Below are 19,256 nucleotides of genomic sequence, written 5' to 3'. Positions count from 1 at the left end.
GTCAGGTAGGAATCCCACACACACTCGACTGTACCGTCAGGTAGGAATCCCACACACACTGACTGTACCGTCAGGTAGGAATCCCACACACACTGACTGTACCGTCAGGTAGGAATCCCACACACACCCCGACTGTACCGTCAGGTAGGAATCCCACACACACCCCGACTGTACCGTCAGGTAGGAATCCCACACACACCCCGACTCTCCCGTCAGGTAGGAATCCCACACACACCCTGACTGTACCGTCAGGTAGGAATCCCACACACACTGACTGTACCGTCAGGTAGGAATCCCACACACACTGACTGTACCGTCAGGTAGGAATCCCACACACACTGACTGTACCGTCAGGTAGGAATCCCACACACACTGACTGTACCGTCAGGTAGGAATCCCACACACACCCCGACTGTACCGTCAGGTAGGAATCCCACACACACCCCGACTGTACCGTCAGGTAGGAATCCCACACACACTCCTGCTCTACCGTCAGGTAGGAATCCCACACACACCCCGACTCTCCCGTCAGGTAGGAATCCCACACACACTCCGACTCTCCCGTCAGGTAGGAATCCCACACACACTCTGACTCTCCTGTCAGGTAGGAATCCCACACACACTGACTGTACCGTCAGGTAGGAATCCCACACACACCCCGACTGTACCGTCAGGTAGGAATCCCACACACACCCCGACTGTACCGTCAGGTAGGAATCCCACACACACTCCGACTCTCCCGTCAGGTAAGAATCCCACACACACTCCGACTCTCCCGTCAGGTAGGAATCCCACACACACTCTGACTCTCCTGTCAGGTAGGAATCCCACACACACTGACTGTACCGTCAGGTAGGAATCCCACACACACCCCGACTCTCCCGTCAGGTAGGAATCCCACACACACTCCGACTCTCCCGTCAGGTAGGAATCCCACACACACTGACTGTACCGTCAGGTAGGAATCCCACAAACACTCCGACTGTACCGTCAGGTAGGAATCCCACACACACTGACTGTACCGTCAGGTAGGAATCCCACACACACTGACTGTACCGTCAGGTAGGAATCCCACACACACCCCGACTGTACCGTTAGGTAGGAATCCCACACACACTCCTGCTCTACCGTCAGGGCCTTGGGAGGTTTTTTCATTTGCACCACGTTCCTCTTTTTGTACCTCGTTTTGAGTTTGTGAATTTGAATCGTTTCTGTACTTGAAGCCGTTCTCCGTTGCCACTAGGGCGTTGCAGTGCGTTTGTCCCTTGTGGGCCACCATAGCTTCTTGATGAAACGTCTTCCTCCATTTGAGGGTAACGTGATGTGTTGCTGCTTTTCTGTGTTGAGGTTCACTTGGCTGCAGAAGGCCTGGTAAGATCAATCTGAATCAAATCAACCTTTTATTCAGTTGGATTACCAACAATTTTTCACGGCAAGGTTCTTTATGTTTGATTTCTCTTTTCTCTTATTTGCTCCATAACTATGGAGCTAAATCAAGGCCATACGTTTTGCTAATTTGAAAATGAAATTGTATTTGAAAAACTAAGATTTGAACCTGTAAATTCAAGTTTTGATTATGAACTTATCATTTTACAGTTTACATTTTTTTTTTCAGTTTCACATCTTTTTTTTTTCAGTTTCAGATTTTTTTTTTTTCAGTTTCCGACTTTTAGCCCCGATCTGGCGTAGGGGGCGTGACATCAACTGGGAGGGGCGTGGCATCATGAGTGACAGTATAACAGAGAAGGCTGATACTGAAAAAAAAGATCTGATACTGAAAAAAAAAGATCTGAAACTGAAATAAAAGATCTGATACTGAAAAAAAAGATCTGATACTGAAAAAAAAGATCTGAAACCGAAAAAAATATCTGAAACTAAAAAAAAGATGTGAAACTGAAAAAAAAGATCTGAAACTGAAAAAAAATTGAAACTATAAAAGTTCATAATCAAAACTTGAATTTTCAGGTTCAAATCTTAGTTTTTCAATTACAATTTCCTTTTCAAATTAGCAAAACTCCATGCATAACTCTCCTTGCGTTCATCCCAGCCTGCAGTCCTTTTTTAACATTCCTCGTTAACTGAAAGTGTGTGAGTGTTTTAATGCCCCGTGCTGCACTAACTGCTGTTTAATCCTCCTGAACCCGGCATCCCTCCCCCTGCAGAACGGCCTCACCCCCCTCCACGTCGCAGCACATTACGATAACCAGAAGGTGGCGCTGCTGCTGTTGGACAAAGGGGCGTCGCCCCACACCATGGCCAAGGTGAGACTCGTGCAGGATTCTCCTGCTCAGCATTGTGCTCACTGATGTGTTCATAGGAGAATAGGAGACGAGTAATAACAACAAACCAATAAAAAAACATCTTTGGGGTTAGTCAAGGGTGTGGATCTACATCGGAGGCAAGGCCAGTTTATCTGTACAGGACTGTCTCAGAAAATTAGAATATTGTGATTTTCTGTAATGCAAATTACAAAAACAAAAATGTCATACATTCTGGATTCATTACAAATCAACTGAAATATTGCAAGCCTTTTATTATTTTAATATTACCGATCATGGTTTACAGCTTAAGAAAACTCAAATATCCTATCTCAGAAAATTAGAATATTCTGGGAATCTTAATCTTAAACTGTTAACCATAATCAGCAATATTAAAATTATAAAAGGCTTGCAATATTTCAGTTGATTTGTAATGAATCCAGAATGTATGACATTTTTGTTTTTTTAATTGCGTTACAGAAAATAAAGAACTTTATCACAATATTCTAATTTTCTGAGACAGTCCTGTATATACTCAAAAAGTATACTTAAGTTCGGCACACTTTTGAGTAAATATCAGTAGTAGGCCTATGCATTAATTCAAACGTACTACTCAGAGACACACGGCACGTCCTGACATTGCGAGGGGGAGTTGTTACCATGGTAACTACTCCTTTGCTTTGCTTGGTACCACTAACGTTATCCTCCATTTGTGTTGGTTGCTAAGTGTATGCGCAGCACTTAGCAACCAAACACCGCTGCATTGCATTGTGGGAAGTTTCTGCTTAGCTAGTGTCCATCAATCCATACTAATACATTTCTCCAGAATGAGTATGGATAAATCATACTATTGTGTACATACTAATGTTTTGGACCCCCTAAAAAGTCTCACACTGTTTTTGCTACTCATTAGGGTGGAAGGATGGGATTTCAGATGCAGTTTTAGTCCAACGAACACATTCAAACGAGTTTATACCATAACTGTAAATCAGAAGTTAAAATCGGTTTAAACGTCTCAAGAGTTTAGACTGAAAGAATTGATTAACCCTTGTACTGTCTTTGGGTCAAAATGACCTAATTCTTCTGTCCTTCTTTCCTCCTGCTCTCTCCTTCCTCCTCCCTTCCTCTTTTCTCCCTTCCTTCCTTCCTTCCTTCCTTCCTTCCTTCCTTCCTTCCTTCCTTCCTTCCTTCCTTCCTTCCTTCCTTCCTTCCTTCCTTCCTTCCTTCCTTCCTTCCTTCCTTCCTTCCTTCCTTCCTTCCTCCCTTCCTTTTTCCTCCCTTCCTTCCTTCTTTCCTTGTTTTCTCCCTTCCTTCTTTCCTTCCTTCCTTCTTCCCTTCCTTCCTTCTCCCTTCCTCTTTTCTCCCTTCCTTCCTTCTTCCCTTCCTTCCTTCTTCCCTTCCTTCCTTCTTCCCTTCCTTTTTCCTCCCTTCCTTCCTTCTTTCCTTCCTTCCTTCCTTCCTTCCTTCCTTCCTTCCTTCCTTCCTTCCTTCCTTCCTTCCTTCCTTATTCCCTTCCTCTTTCCTCCCTTCCTTCTTTCCTTGTTTTCTCCCTTCCTTCCTTCCTACCTTCCTTCCTTCCTTCCTTCTTATTTCCCTTCCTTCCTTCTTCCCTTCCTCTTTCCTTCCTTCTTTCCTCCCTTCCTTCTTTTCTACCTTCCTTTTCTCCCATCCTCCCTTTCTTATTTGCTCCCTTCCTTACATCCTTCTTTTCTCCCTTTCTTCCTTCTTTCTCTCCTTCTTTTCATTCTTCCTTCCTTCCTTCTTTCCTCCCTTCTTCCCTTCTTCCTTCCTTGACCCGAAGACAGCACAAGGGTTAAACCCACAAATATATGACATAGTCCCTGTTTAGGTTTGCCATACATGATCTTAAAGACATTTCCCAGAAATTTCCCAGAAATGTTCCTTTTGCAAGCATGTGTCCATGGCGTCCTGCAGAGCCTAAGCAGTACCACCTGTGTCTGTCCCGGCAGAACGGCTACACTCCTCTGCACATTGCCGCCAAGAAGAACCAGATGGATATTGCCACGGTGCTGCTGCAGTGCGACGCTGAGACCGACATCCTGACCAAGCAGGGCGTCACTCCGCTCCACCTGGCCGCCCAGGAGGGAAACACCGACATGGCCGCCCTGCTGATCAGCAAAGGAGCTCAGATCAACGTTCCCACCAAGGTAACCTGGAAACCAAAGCCTGCAGCTCGGAGCACCAGTCTTTCATCTCTCTGCTAGTGCTTCTTCACCTCCCTGTTCTGCGTGTTTCCCTCCTGCAGAGTGGCCTGACTGCCCTCCATCTGGCAGCTCAGGAAGACAAAGTAGCTGTTGCAGAAATCCTTGCCAAGAACGGAGCAAACCTCGACCAGCAGACCAAAGTATGAGCAGTTATCTGCATCCTTCCATCTCTGAGTGTGCTTTCACACCTGTCCCATTTGGAGCAGTTGTTCTGAAACAGGGAGCGTTTCCCCCTAAAGATCGGTTGGTTTGGTACACGTGAACACAGCAATTGCGCTCGGATGCGAGACAAAACAAGTGAGCTGAGATCTCCTAGGACGGGGGTCGGCAACCCGCGGCTCTAGAGCCACAGCGCCGCCCTAGTGGCTCCCTGGAGCTTTTTCAAAAATGTTTGACCTTTTTTCTCCTTTTTTTTCTTTTCTTTTTTTCTCTTTTTTCCCTTTTTTTCTTTTTTTTTCTTTTTTCTTTTTTTTCGTCTTTTTTCCTTTTTTATTTTTTCTTCCTTTTTTCTTTCCTTTTTAATCTAGAGATTTCGACTTTTTTCTCAAAATTTCTACTTTTTGCACGAAATTTTGACTTTTTTCTCGACATTTCTACTTTATTCACGAAATTGACTTTTTTCTTAACATTTCGACTTGTTTCTGGACATTTCGACTTTTTTCTCAAAGTGCATAATGAAAAAAAAAATCTTCCCCCAGTTCTAACTAATATAGAAACATGCAGCACGTGTTGTCTTCATTCTAAGGCTTATACGAGACTTTTCATTTTTTGCGGCTCCAGACATATTGTTTTTTTGTGTTTTTGGTCCAATATGGCTCTTTCAACATTTTGGATTGCCGACCCCTGGTACATGTGAACACAGCGATCGGGCTCGGATGCGGGACAAAACAAGCGAGCCGAGATCTCCTAGGAAAGGTGGTCTCGGCTCGCTTCCATTCCAGACCTGGAGCGGTTCGTTTGCAGTGAGAACAGAATCCACACAGCAACCCACACAACTCACTCATAACCTTTGTTGTTTTTCCCGGGGTACGGAAGAAGAAACTCCTTCCGCGTTCATTTCTGACCAATGAGAGAACAGTTGGTTCGCGCATGGCATTTTTTAACAGCTTTGAACTGCTACAGACGGTTGCCTTGTGAACACAAACACCACAAACGAAAAACGAAACAACTGTAACGATTTAGCCCCTGAATCGGAACAAAACAAACGGGCCACAGGTGTGAAAGCAGGCAAAAGCTGAGACAGCCCACAGCTTGGTTCAGCTTCTGCTGGATTTATCCAGTGCATGAATAGCAGTTCCAGTAAAGCTCATGTCTGTTCTTTCCCAGCTGGGCTACACCCCTCTGATCGTAGCCTGCCACTACGGAAATGCCAAGATGGTCAACTTCTTACTTCAAAACGGAGCTGGTGTCAACGCCAAAACCAAGGTCATCCAAAGCAGTTCCCTACAACAGATGTTGACTATATTCATTCACTTTACAAGATTTTAGACTAATTTTTCTTGGTGGTCACTAGTTTGTCTGATCTATCAGATCATTTGGGTGAAGCAGCCCTGCTTATGATGTTATTGAATGCTGAATAAAGTTGTGATTCCTCATCAGAATGGATACACTCCCCTCCACCAAGCAGCCCAGCAGGGAAACACACACATCATTAATGTTCTGCTGCAGTACGGAGCTAAACCCAACGCCATGACGGTGGTGAGTAAACACCTCCCACACTCTGCCAGCTGCTCTGTCCGTGCTGCCGTGTCAAGATAATACACCTTTCTTTTCTTCTCCAGAATGGTAACACTGCCCTGGGCATTGCCCGGAGGCTGGGATACATATCTGTGGTGGACACGCTGAGGGTCGTCACCGAGGAGATCATCACCACCACCACGGTACGCCGGAGAGGTGGAAGTGGTTTCAGTGGTAGATCTCGCAGTGTTTTTTTTTAGCCGCCTGTTCCCGCCCACAGCACAGTTCAAACCGCCCGCTCCCGCGAGATTTGCATTGGGTCCCATTGGACCCAGCGGGACCCAATCCCAATGCAGCCCTCTATCAGAGACCCCCCGGGGGTGTGGTGGCAGGAGGTAGTGTGTGATGATATCATGTATATGGATCAGGAGCAATGTTTCAACAGCTTGTTGAATCTGTGCCACCAAACATAAAGATTGTTCTGAAGGCAAAAGGAGTGGAAAAGGAAAGGTTTCAATTTCAATTTTCAATTTCAATTTTATTTATCTGCCTGCCTCTCACCTGAAATGAGCTGGGATAGGCTCCAGCAGACCCCCGTGACCCCGCAAGGGATAAAGCGGGTATAGATAATGGATGGATGGATGGAATTTTATTTATATAGCGTCTTTTACAACAAAAGTTGTATCCAGGATCTTTCCAGAGACCCAGAACATGACCATAAACCCCCAAGCAATTATTACATAAACAATGGCAGGAAAAACTCCCCTAGTGTTAGAAAAACCATAAGCCAAACAGTGGCAAGAAAAACTCCCCTTTAGGAGGGAAGAAACCTGGACCAGGACCTGGATGATAAGGGAGGACCCTCCTGCCGGAGGCCAGATTGGGCAGAGCAGGAAAAGAGAGAACACAGAGAGAGAATGAAGAACAGTGAAAGGAGAGGGGGCAGGCCAGGACATCAGCAGCACACAGCAGAAATCTACATAGGCAGGTGGAAGCAGCAGTGGGATGATCAGAGGGGGGGACTGCAGGCAGGTGGAAGCAGCAGTGGGATGATCAGAGGGGGGGACTGCAGGCAGGTGGAAGCAGCAGTGGGATGATCAGAGGGGGGGACTGCAGGTCAGCATGCAGCTCCTGAACCTCTGGCCTGCAAACATGCACAAAAAAGAAAAAAGGGGGCCAGCACAAGAAACTACAAGTACGATGGACAAAAATGATAATAATGAAAGGTGTCCCTGTTACTGTGGTTGTTGACTGCTCACACAAGTGACACAAAATATGGATGCAGTAATGTCGAGGCAAATAGTGAGAGAGAAAAAACACGCACACATACAGGAGCTCAGCTGAGCGGTAGCTAATGGGATCCTTTTCCTTTCTGTTGCCAGACGGTGACGGAGAAACACAAGCTGAACGTGCCGGAGACCATGACTGAAGTGCTAGACGTCTCGGATGAAGAAGGTGAGTCACGGTGCACACCAGCGCTCATCTCTACGGTCCGGCAGCCAGGAGGCCTCGCTAGCTCCATCAACCCATCTAAACCTGCTTGTTCAGCCAGAACTAGGGGTGTTGTCAGTCTCTCAGAGCTGCAGGAATCCATCAGGCAGACTGAAACACAACAGAGTCGTAAACCTTTGACACATGATAAGATTTAAAGATCTAGAGAGTGACTGAATTGTCCACCTGCAGCAGCGAGAGCCGTGCAGGCTGATGTTCTGTCAGATGACATCACGGACGAGGAAGGTAATGAGCATGGTTTTGTGTGTGAACAGGGATGCAAATCCACATGACTTTTCAGAGACACAAGCTTTCCACAGGAATTAACTGGAATATATGGGAATTAATGGGAATGGACTGGACATTTTTGAAAATTGGAAGTTTTCCTCTAATAATAATAATAATAATAATAATAATAATAATAATAATAATAATAATAATAATAATAACAAAAAGAGTTAACTATTTTCACATTTTTTACTTCCTCAGGCACCTCCAGGCATATTGTTCCAGCCTTTTCTGATTCGGGGACTGTACACTTTTACACTAGTACCTACTCAGCCCGACTCGACCCACCATGCCTCGTCTCGACTCGACTTGCCTCGCCCTTGTATTTTCGATACCCAGATGAGAAGTAGGAGGTTGGAGAGAATCTGCTGTGACATATTTGATTGTGTGATCTAAACGAAGAAGACAACAACACTAAAGATGTAGAACCTGGAGGAGATGATAAATGTGCTGCTGGGTCTGTGGCTTGTGTTTGATATCAAGTTAAAAAATGAGATTGAAAGAAGCTTCAAGCGGCAATGCTTTTGTCTCTGCGCCTCTGAAAAGTCAGCTGGAACCGTGAGCAGCTATGAAGAGACAGAGCTCCTGGTAGATCTGGTCGTTCCTTATCTCCGTCTAGATCCCTTTTTAATTCTCTCCTCAGCACCAGATTTATGAACATCTGCACCTCAGAGTTGGATCACCAAACAGACTTTTGCTGCCATTGCCTGTCGAATAAAATGAACAAGAATCCGTCAGAGTCGCCCTTTCACTGATTTCCTCCTCCTGACTCAGACGTCTGACTCCAACCCCCCGACCAATCGGTGGCCTGTAGTGTGATGATGTCAGATACAGCCCGACTTAGAACCTCTGCAGAGTAGAGTTCCCTGGTGGAAAAGAAGTAAACTGAGGCGAGTCGAGTTGAGCTGAGTAGGTACTAGTGGAAAAGCGCCAATAGACGGCTGCCAAACGTGCGTCTGTAGTTGTTCTGCTGAGGCTCCAGTTACCCCGTAGAGGCATCATGGTGGAACGCGTCAGTATCTTCTAATCTTCGAATCAACGCGGAGCCTTCAAAAGTCACCTCAACCACAGCCACAACGCGATCTTGTGGTGACGCTGTTGATTGACCGAGCATAGAAACGTGCGTGGTCTGTTTTTTGCGATCGCTATAATAAATTCAATTTTATTATAGCGTCTATTACAACAGAAGTTGTCTCTAGGTTTTTTCAAGAGACTCAGAACATGACCCCCGAACAATTATTACATAAACATGACATCAACAGTGGCCAGGAAAAACTGGACCAGTACCTGGATCATAACGGGGGACCCTCCTGCTGGAGACCAGCTGGGCAGAGCAGGAAAAGAGAGAACAGACAGAGAGAATGAAGAACAGAGAAAGGAGAGACACAGACACAATGGCTAACTGGTTCACTACTGGTTCACTAGGGATGACTGTATAAACAGATGTAGACAGCAGACACTGAGGTGGTCGGGGGCAAGCACATAGCAAACATCTACACAGACAGGTGGAAGCAGCAGTGGGATGATCAGGGGGGGGGGGACTGCAGGTCAGCATGCAGCTCCTGAAGCTCCGGCCGGCAAACACACACAAAAGAGAAAAAAGGGGGCCAGCACAACGAACTTCAAGAACGATGGACAACAATGATGGCTATGAGATACTTTAATTAAAAAATGGGAAGAAGAGAAGAGAAAGGTGAGGGGCACCGCCCAGTGATCATGTCGGCCCCCCTGCAGCATAGGCCTATAGCAGCATATCTACCACCAAGCTATGTTTCAGACTAACTATTATAAGATAAGATAAGATAATCCTTTATTTCTCCCTCAATGGGGAACCTCACATGTTAGCAGCAATACACTTAACACACACATGCAGGGAAGGGGGGTAAAAAAGTAAAAAGTAAAAAATATATATAATTACAAAATATAGACAATGGAAAATAAAGGTAGTACGAAATAAAAAGCAGGACAAAAAAGCAGGTAGAATGAGTTATAGTCTTGTTCTATAGCTGCAGCTATGACTACTGACTCTAACACACTAGAGTTTACACTAACTAGAGAGTTAACAACACTAACTAGAGGTTTACTAAACACTAACTAGAGGTTTACTAAACAGAAAGGTTTTCAGTTTGGTTTTAAAGGTGGAGGTGGTGTCAGCCTCCTTAACCCAGATTGGAAGTTGGTTCCATAGTAGTGGTGCCTGATAGCAGAACGCCCCCGCCCTCCAAATCTACATTTAGATACTCTAGGAACTACGAGTAAACCTGCACTCTCCGAGAACGGTGAGCTCTGCCAGGAACAGTAAGGCACTATCAGGTCTTGCAAATATTGTGGAGCTAAGCCAATGGAGCGACGCTAACACTGGAGAAACGTGGTCTCTCCTGCTGATTCCTGTCAGTACTTCGTGCTGCTGCATTTTGGATCAGCTGGAGCCTATTCAGCAAATTACTTGGACATCCTGCTAATAACACATCACCATAATCTAGTCTAGAAGATACAAATGCATGAACTAGTTTTTTCTGCATCACTCTGCGAGAGGATTTTCCTAATCTTTGCGATATTACGATGGAAAAATGCTATTTTAAAAACCTGATTAACATATGGTTTAAACGACAAATCCTGATTGAAAATAACACCAAGGTTTCTCACAGTTGCACTGGAAGCCATCGCAACACCATCTAATCCCTTCCTAAGATGCTCTGGACCAAGAATGATAACCTCTGTTTTTATCTGAATTTAGAAGCAAGAAATTTCCGGACATCCCAGTCCTTGATGTCCCTCAGACATGCCTGAAGTTTAACTAACAGTTCTGTTTCATCGGGGCTTCATAGACAAATAGAGCTGCGTATCATCAGCATAACAATGAAAGGTGTATGCCGTGATTTCTGGATTATACTTCCCAATGGCTACATGTATAAACTGAACAAGATTGGCCCTAGCACTGAACCCTGCGGAACACCATAACAGACCCTTGACTGTCCTGAAGAAACCTCATGTACATGAACAAACTGGAACCTGTCAGATACAGTAGATATGATTTAAACCAACGTAGAGCTGTCCCTTTAATCCAAACAACATGCTCTAACCTGTGCAGTAAAATGCCATGATCTACAGTGTCAAAAGCAGCACTGAGGTCCAGTAGAACCAGTATGGACACTAATCCCTTATCTGAGGCCATAAGGAGGTCATTCGTGACTCGAACCAGTGCTGTCTCTGTGCTATGATGCATTCTGAACCCTGACTGAAAGACTTCAAACAGATCATTTCTATACAATTAGTCACATAACTGGCTTGAAACTGCCTTTTCCAGAATTTTAGATACAAATGGAAGATTGTAAATTAGTCTATAATTAGGCTAAGATGTCTGGGTCAAGAGAAGGTTTTTTAAGTAAAGGTTTAATTACTGCAACTTTGAAAACCTGTGGTACATATCCTAAGTTTAGGGATAAGTTCATCTGCTCCAGTATTGTTGTGCCAATAAGAGAAAGAACATGTTTGAATAGTGGAGTCGGGATGGGGTCTAACATACATGTGGTTGACTTAGCTCTATTAACGAGTGAAGTCAGCTCAGGGAGGTCTATAGAATCAAAATAGTCTAGAGACAAGTCAGAGCCTAGGAAGTCGCTAAAGCTGAAGAAACACCCACAACCGGCTGGTTGATTTCGTCTCTAATTCTCCTGATTTTACTGTTAAAGAAGCTGATAAAGTCTTCACTACTGAGAGCTGCAGGAATGCACGGCTCAACAGAGTTGTGACTCTTTGTCAGCCCTGGCTACAGTGCTGAACAGAAAATGTGGGTTACTTTTGTTATCCTCTATCAACGCTGAATAATAAGCTGTTCCGGCTTTGCAAATTACTTTTTTATATAGTATTAGACTATCTTTCCATTCACGATAGGAGTCTACAGACTTACAAGAGTGCCACTTCCTTTCCATTTTACGCACGTTTTGTTTCAACGGTGTGGATATCTGAATTATAGCAGGGAGTTAAGCTCCTATGGTTGGAAACCCTCCTTCTCAAAGGAGCAACTTCATCTAAAGCTGAATGCAACAAATCAGCAGTGTTTAATAGCAAGGAAATCAACATCTGCAGAGGTAGAACCCAGGTCACTGGCCTCTACTACTTCACTATTTTCCACTATCGTAAGATAAGCAATGGCCTCCCTAAATTTACCAATAACTTCATCGGACAAACATCTGCTAAAATAATACCTCCTATTTTGCGCTTCAACATCGCCATCTAATTTTTCGGTCTCTTATTGGTACCAAATGTGCATTGGTTTTAATTTTTACAAGGTTATTTTGATTGACGCCTCTATAATGCCGCACCTGGTGAACTTTTGGAAGGCAGGGAACTGCAACCAATTCTATTTTGCTAGACACCTTGTTAGAGTCGCCAATTACATCATGTAATTCCCTATAGTTTTAGAGTCGCCAAATACATAATGCAATCCTACAGTTTATTGGCAGGGCGTTGGTCCTCGGGAAGCAGCAGAGAAGTGTATTAAACTGCAGCTCTGCATCCTGGCCTGGACCCTGGATTGTCAGGGGGGAGTGTCTAATAAAACTGGCCAGATTTCTAGAAATAAGAGCTGCACCATCCCGGGTGGGATGAATGCCGTCTCTTCTAATCAGACCGGGCTTTCCCCAGAACGTCTCCCAATTGTCAATAAAGGCCACGTCGTTTTCTGAACACCACCGCGACAGCCAGCGACGGAGCGAGAGCATCGCGGCCTAAACATGTCATTGCTGGTCAGATTGGGGAGGGGACCAGAGAAACCTACGGAGTCCGACATGGTTTTGGCGTAGTTACACACCGACCACAAATAACTTTAGTGAACATCCGACTGGCAAAGACGGGAGTCATTAGCTCCGACATGGATGATAACTTTACCAAATTTATGATTACTCTTTGCCAGCAGCTTCAATTTTGCTTCAATGTTGCCCACTCTGGCCCCCGGGATGCACCTAACTATGGTCGCTGGAGTCGGCCTCACATGCCTGACTATGGAGTCGCCAATCACCAGGGTCAGCTTCTCAGTGGGTGTGTCGTTGAGTGGGGAAAATCGGTTAGACACATGAAGCGAGTGGTGGGGTTCCATGGAATCATATCACATATCACAGTGTGCTCGAATGGTTAAAAAATTGGAGTAGGTCTTGTGCAAGTCCTGCTCCTGCACTCAATCTTTTTTTCCTCTGAAGGTGACGACACAATGACAGGCGATGGAGGGGAGTACCTGAGGGCCGAAGACCTCCGGGAGCTGGGAGACGACTCCCTGCCAGGACAGTATCTGGACGGGATGAACTACCTTCGATTCAGCCTGGAGGGGCGGTCGTAGCTGACAGGTACAACACGCTGCAACAATGACGGACAAAAAAACCTGCTCTGGCTGTTAAAACCTGTCTGTAAATAAAAACTAAAAGGACTTATCCCCGTCTCTCATAATCACTTAACCCTTGTGCTGTCTTTGGGTCAAGGAAGGAGGAATGGAAGAAGGGGGAGGAAAAAAGGAAGGGAGGAAAGAAGGAAGGAAGGGAGGAAAGAAGGAAGGAAGGAAAGAAGGGAGGAAGGGAGGAAAGAAGAAAGGAAAGGAAAAAAGGAGGAAGGAAGGGAAAAAAGGAGGAATGAAGGAAGGAAAGAAAGAAGGAAGGAAATAAGGGAGGAAAGAAGGAAGGAATGGAAAAAAAGAAGGAAGGATATGAAGGAAGGGAGAAAAGAAGGAAAGAAGGAAGGGAGGACAGAAGGAAGGAAGGGAGAAAAGATGGAAGGAATGGAGGAAGGAAAGAAGGAAAAAGAAGGAAGGAAGGGAGGAAAGAAGGAAGGAAAGGGAAAAATAAGGAAGGGGAGGATGGGAAGAAGGGAGAAAAGAAGGAAGGAAGGAAAGGAGGGAAAAAAGAAGGAAGGAAGGAAGGAAGGAAGGAAGGAAGGAAGGAAGGAAGGAAGGAAGGAAGGAAGGAAGGAAGGAAGGAAGGAAAGGAGAAAACAAGGAAAGAATGTACGAGGGGAGAAAGAAGGAAGGAAGGAAAGAAAAGAAAGAAGGAAAGGAGTAAAGAAGGAAGGAAGGAAGGAAGGAAGGAAGGGAAGGAAGGAAGGAAGGAAGGAAGGGAAGGAAGGAAGGAAGGAAGGAAGGAAGGAAGGAAGGAAGGAAGGAAGGAAGGAAGGAAGGGAGAAAAGAGGAAGGGAGAAGGAAGGAGAGAGCAGGAGGAAAAAAGGACAGGAGAATTAGGTCATTTTGACCCAAAGACAGTACATAGAGTTAATGATAAGTACGTGCATCGCTTTCCATCTAACCCTTCATGTTCTGGAAGACTAGTTGACCCTGGCTCTCCTGTGTACAGACTAGGGGTGTAACAATATATTGTGCCACGAAATTTCCCGAGACAAAAACGTCACGATACGTGTCGTGGGAGGTGACAAACTGTAGCGCGATATTGAGACAAATGTATCCAGTCAATACAAGCAGACGCTGATTTCTTTTTCAATGTAGTGATTTTGGTTTAACACAAGAGGGCGCTCTGAGCTGGTGGGTGACTAATCTCTCCCATCTTTCCAACGCTTGTTGTTTCAGTGTGTAGCACGGTAGGATTAAAGCCTGATTTAACCCTTGTGCTGTCTTCGGGTCAAAATGACCTAATTCTCCTGTCCTTCTTTCCTCCTGCTCTCTCCTTCCTTCTTCACTTCCCTCTTTTCCTCCCTTCCTTCCTTCCTTCCTTCCTTCCCTTCCTTCCTTCCTTCCTTCCTTCCTTCCTTCCTTCCTTCCTTCCATCCTTCTTTCCTTCCTTCCTTCCTTCCTTCCTTGTTTTCTCCCTTCCTTCCTTCCTTCCTTCCTTCCTTCTTCCTCTTGCTCTCGTCCTTCCTTCTTCCCTTCCTCTTTTCTCCCTTCCTTCCTCCCTTCCTTCTTTCCTTCCCTTCCTTCCTTCCTTCCTTGTTTTCTCCCTTCCTTCCTTCCTTTCTTCCTTCCTTCTTTCCTCCTACTCTCTCCTTCCTTCTTCCCTTTTCGTCCTTCCTTCTCGCCTTTTCATCCTTCCTTCCTTCCTTCCTTCCTTCCTTCCTTCCTTCCTTCCTTCCTTTCTTTACCTCCTTCCTCCTGCACTCTCCTTCCTTCTTCCCTTCCTCTTTTCTTCCTTCTTCCCTTCCTCTTTTCTCCCTTCCTTCCTTCTTTCCTAGTTTTCTCCTTTCCTCCTTCCTTCATTCCTTCCTTCCTTCCTTCCTTCCTTCCTTCTTTCCTCCTACTCTCTCCTTCCTTCTTCCCTTTCCTTCCTTCCTGCCTTCCTTTTCCCTTCCTTCCTCCTGCTCTCTCCTTCCTTCTTCCCTTCCTCTTTTCTTCCTTCTTCCCTTCCTCTTTTCTCCCTTCCTTCCTTCCTTCCTTCTTTCCTCCCTTCCTTATTTCCCCCTGCTCTCTCCTTCCTTCTTCCCTTCCACTTTTCTTCCTTCCTTCCCTTCCTTCCTTCCTTCCTTTCCTTCCTTCCTTCCTTCCTTCCTTCCTTCCTTCCTTCCTTCCTTCCTTCCTTACATTTGTTCTTTTCTCCCTTCCTTTTTCCCAACACTTCCTTCCCTTATTCCTTTCCTTCTTCCTTCTTTCCTCCTGCTCTCTCCTTTTTTCTTCCTTCCTCTTTTCCTCCCCTTCCTTCCTTCCTTCCTTCTTTCCTCCATTCCTTCTTTCCTCCTGCTCTCTCTTTCCTTCTTCCTTTCCACTTTTTTTTCCCTTTCCTTCCTTCCTTCTTTTCTCCCTTCCTTTTCTCCCATCCTTCCTTCCTTATTTTCTCCCTTCCTTCTTTCCTTCCTTCCTTCCTTCCTTCCTTCCTTCCTTCCTTCCTTCCTGTCCTTCCTCCTTCTTTTCTCCCTTCCTTTTCTCCCTTCCTTCCTTCCTTATTTTCTTCCTTCCTTCCTTCTTCCTTCCTTCCTTCCTTCCTTCCTTCCTTCCTTCCTTCTTCCTTATTTCCTTCCTTCCTTCCTCCCTTATTTCCTTCCTTCCTTCCTTCCTTCCTTCCTTCCTTCTTCCTTCCTCTTTCTCTCCTTCCTTTTTCTCCCTTCCTTCCTTCCTTATTTTCTTCTTCCTTCCTTCCTTCCTTCCTTCCTTCCTTCCTTCCTTCCTTCCTTCCTTCCTTCCTTTCCTTCCTTCCTCTTTCCTTCCTTCCTTCTTTTCTCCCTTCCTTTCTCTTCTCCCATCCTTCCTTCCTTATTTTCTCCCTTCTTCCTTCCTTCCTTCCTTCCTTCCTTCCTTCCTTCCTTCCTTCCTTCCTTCCTTCCCTTCCTTCCTTCCTTCCTTCTTCCTTCCTTCCTTTCCTTCCTTCCTCTTTCCTTCCTTCCTTCTTTTCTCCCTTCCTTTTCTCCCTTCCTTTTTCTCCCATCCTTCCTTCCTTCCTTCCTTCCTTCCTTCCCTTTCCTTCCTTCCTTCCTTCCTTCCTTCCTTCCCTTCCTTCCTTCCTTCCTTCCTTCCTTCCATCCTTCCTTCCTTCCTTCCTTCCTTCCTTCCTTGTTTTCCTCCCTTCCTTCCTTCCTTCCTTCCTTCCTTCTTTCCTCTTGCTCTCTCCTTCCTTCTTCCCTTCCTCTTTTCTCCCTTCCTTCCTCCCCTTCCTTCTTTCCTTCCTTCCTTCCTTCCTTCCTTGTTTTCTCTCACCTTCCTTCCTTCCTTTCTTCCTTCCTTCTTTCCTCCTACTCTCTCCTTCCTTCTTCCCTTTTCGTCCTTCCTTCTTCCCTTTTCATCCTTCCTTCCTTCCTTCCTTCCTTCCTTCCTTCCTTCCTTCCTTCCTTCCTTCCTATTCTTTACCTCCTTGCCTCCTGCACTCTCCTTCCTTCTTCCCTTCCTCTTTTCTTCCTTCTTCCCTTCCTCTTCACTTCTCCCTTCCTTCCTTCTTTCCTAGTTTTCTCCTTTCCTCCTTCCTTCATTCCTTCCTTCCTTCCTTCCTTCCTTCCTTCTTTCCTCCTACTTCTCTCCTTCCTTCTTCCCTTTCCTTCCTTCCTGCCTTCCTTTTCCCTTCCTTCCTCCTGCTCTCTTCCTTCCTTTCTTCCCTTCCTCTTTTCTTCCTTCTTCCCTTCCTCTTTTCTCCCTTCCTTCCTTCCTTCCTTCTTTCCTCCCTTCCTTATTTCCCCCTGCTCTCTCCTCTCTTCTTCCCTTCCACTTTTCTTCCTTTCCTTCCTTCCTTCCTTCCTTCCTTCCTTCCTTCCTTCCTTCCTTCCTTCCTTCCTTCCTTCCTTCCTTCCTTCTTCCTTCCTTCATTTGTTCTTTTCTCCCCTTCCTTTTCTCCATCCTTCCTTCCTTATTTCCTTCCTTCCTTCTTTCCTCCTGCTCTCCTCCTTTTTTCTTCCCTTCCTCTTTTCCTCCCTTCCTTCCTTCCTTCCTTCTTTCCTCCATTCCTTCTTTCCTCCTGCTCTCTCTTTCCTTCTTCCTTTCCACTTTTTTCCCTTTCCTTCCTTCCTTCTTTTCTCCCTTCCTTTCTCCCATCCTTCCTTCCTTATTTTCTCCCTTCCTTCTTTCCTTCCTTCCTTCCTTCCTTCCTTCCTTCCTTCCTTCCTTCCTTCCTTCCTTCCTTCTTTTCTCCCTTCCTTTTCTCCCCTTCCTTCCTTCCTTATTTTCTTCCTTCCTTCCTTCCTTCCTTCCTTCCTTCCTTCCTTCCTTCCTTCCTTCCTTCCTTCCTTATTTCCTTCCTTCCTTCCCTCCCTTATTTCCTTCCTTCCTTCCTTCTCCTTCCTTCCTTCCTTCCTTCCTTCCTTCTTTTCTCCCTTCCTTTTCTCCCTTCCTTCCTTCCTTATTTTCTTCCTTCCTTCCTTCCTTCCTTCCTTCCTTCCTTCCTTCCTTCCTTCCTTCCTTCCTTCCTTTCCTTCCTTCCTCTTTCCTTCCTTCCTTCTTTTCTCCCTTCCTTTCTCTCCCATCCTTCCTTCCTTATTTTCTCCCTTCCTTCCTTCCTTCCTTCCTTCCTTCCTTCCTTCCTTCCTTCCTTCCTTCCTTCCTTCCTTCCTTCCTTCCTTCCTTCCTTTCCTTCCTTCCTCTTTCCTTCCTTCCTTCTTTTCTCCCTTCCTTTCTCTCCCTTCCTTTTCTCCCATCCTTCCTTCCTTCCTTCCTTCCTTCCTTCCTTCCTTCCTTCCTTCCTTCCTTCCTTCCTTCCTTCCTTCCTTCCTTCCTTCTTTCCTTCCTTCCTTCCTTCCTTCCTTCCTTCCTTCCTTCCTTCCTTCCTTCCTTCCTTCCTTGACCCAGAAGTACAGCACAAGGGTTATGGTTCTGCCTTAAACCAACGCAGAGCCTACGCCGTCTCCGTGACGCCGTCGTGAACCTTCGGACTTCTCCGTCACTCCATTCTCTCCGCGGTGCAAAACCCCCCAGAGCGCTGGTTGATACTTTCTTTAGCTTCCAGCTTGTCCGGTCACAGTGAATCAAAGAAATAAGTACGGTGGTCGAGACCCCGCCATTGCTGAAAATAAAAGTAACGCTGCAAAACAGAAATAAACGCTGCTGCAAATTTAATAAACGCTTTGCAAATAAAATAAACGCTGCAAATATAAAGAAACCCTGCTGAAAATTGAAAAAAAAACGACGCAAATAAAAAAGCCACAACGGAAGTGAATTACCAGGGACTATTTTTGCTGATGCACCGGTGTTTTCATAGTTTTATTTATTTACTTTTATTTATTTATATAATTTTAGTTGTTAAATTTCTGGAAAAGAAAAAGTCAAATCATACATGAGAGAAACTATTCAGTTTGTGGCAAAATATTTGTACTTGTATGAAACTGAAGATGCATAATGCAAACCTGATATTAACTTTTAGTTTGTGGAAAATGGTTGGCCTGGCTTTCTCTTTAAAACCTAAACAGTTATAAATCATTACAAACTGTAACAATAGGGCAAACGCACAGCATTGTTTTGTATTTTGTGTCTTTCAAATAAAAGACCATTTTTTCTAGTCATAATTTCCTCATTCAAGTTGTTAATAAAAATACTGCTATAATATCGTATTGTATCATTATCGTCACCTCAATATCGTGTATCATACCGTATGGTGAGATTAGTGTATCGTTACAACCCCTAGTAGAGACACACCCTGTCTCTGTCTAATTACTGATGTACTTCCTGTATGTGAAACCCTTTCTTTTTGTGCACAAAACATCTAACTGTCTGCATTTGTACGTGTGTGTGTTTGTGTGTTTTGCAACCTCGCCTCCTCATACTTCACGGTCGGTCTTCCTTGTCTGCCTCCATAGTCGAATGCAAAGGTATGTGCTGAGTCAGGCCTTTTCCTCTTCACCGTTAATGAAATAACCAGTCTAACCGTCCTCCAAGGATGGGATATGGAGCATTTTTAATACTGACTGCATCTGTAAA

At 45.1% G+C, this 19,256-nt stretch overlaps 1 protein-coding gene across 1 annotated transcript in view; it reads left to right on the top strand.

Moving 5' to 3' along the window:
- Window positions 1-19,256, top strand: part of LOC133420537 (ankyrin-2-like) — a 115,060-nt gene that overhangs the window by 54,018 nt on the left and 41,786 nt on the right. Inside the window, exons 17-25 of the mRNA XM_061710230.1 lie at window positions 2,163-2,261; window positions 4,229-4,426; window positions 4,525-4,623; window positions 5,810-5,908; window positions 6,083-6,181; window positions 6,265-6,363; window positions 7,543-7,615; window positions 7,844-7,897; window positions 13,138-13,270. Of these exons, the coding sequence (XP_061566214.1) occupies window positions 2,163-2,261; window positions 4,229-4,426; window positions 4,525-4,623; window positions 5,810-5,908; window positions 6,083-6,181; window positions 6,265-6,363; window positions 7,543-7,615; window positions 7,844-7,897; window positions 13,138-13,270 (953 nt within the window). The remainder of the gene's footprint in view (window positions 1-2,162; window positions 2,262-4,228; window positions 4,427-4,524; window positions 4,624-5,809; window positions 5,909-6,082; window positions 6,182-6,264; window positions 6,364-7,542; window positions 7,616-7,843; window positions 7,898-13,137; window positions 13,271-19,256) is intronic.

The sequence above is a fragment of the Cololabis saira genome, chromosome 20 (assembly GCF_033807715.1).
Source record: "Cololabis saira isolate AMF1-May2022 chromosome 20, fColSai1.1, whole genome shotgun sequence".
NCBI classification, from domain to species: domain Eukaryota; kingdom Metazoa; phylum Chordata; class Actinopteri; order Beloniformes; family Belonidae; genus Cololabis; species Cololabis saira.
Note: the sequence above shows the minus strand (reverse complement) of the source record. Positions and strands in the feature narration are given on the sequence as shown.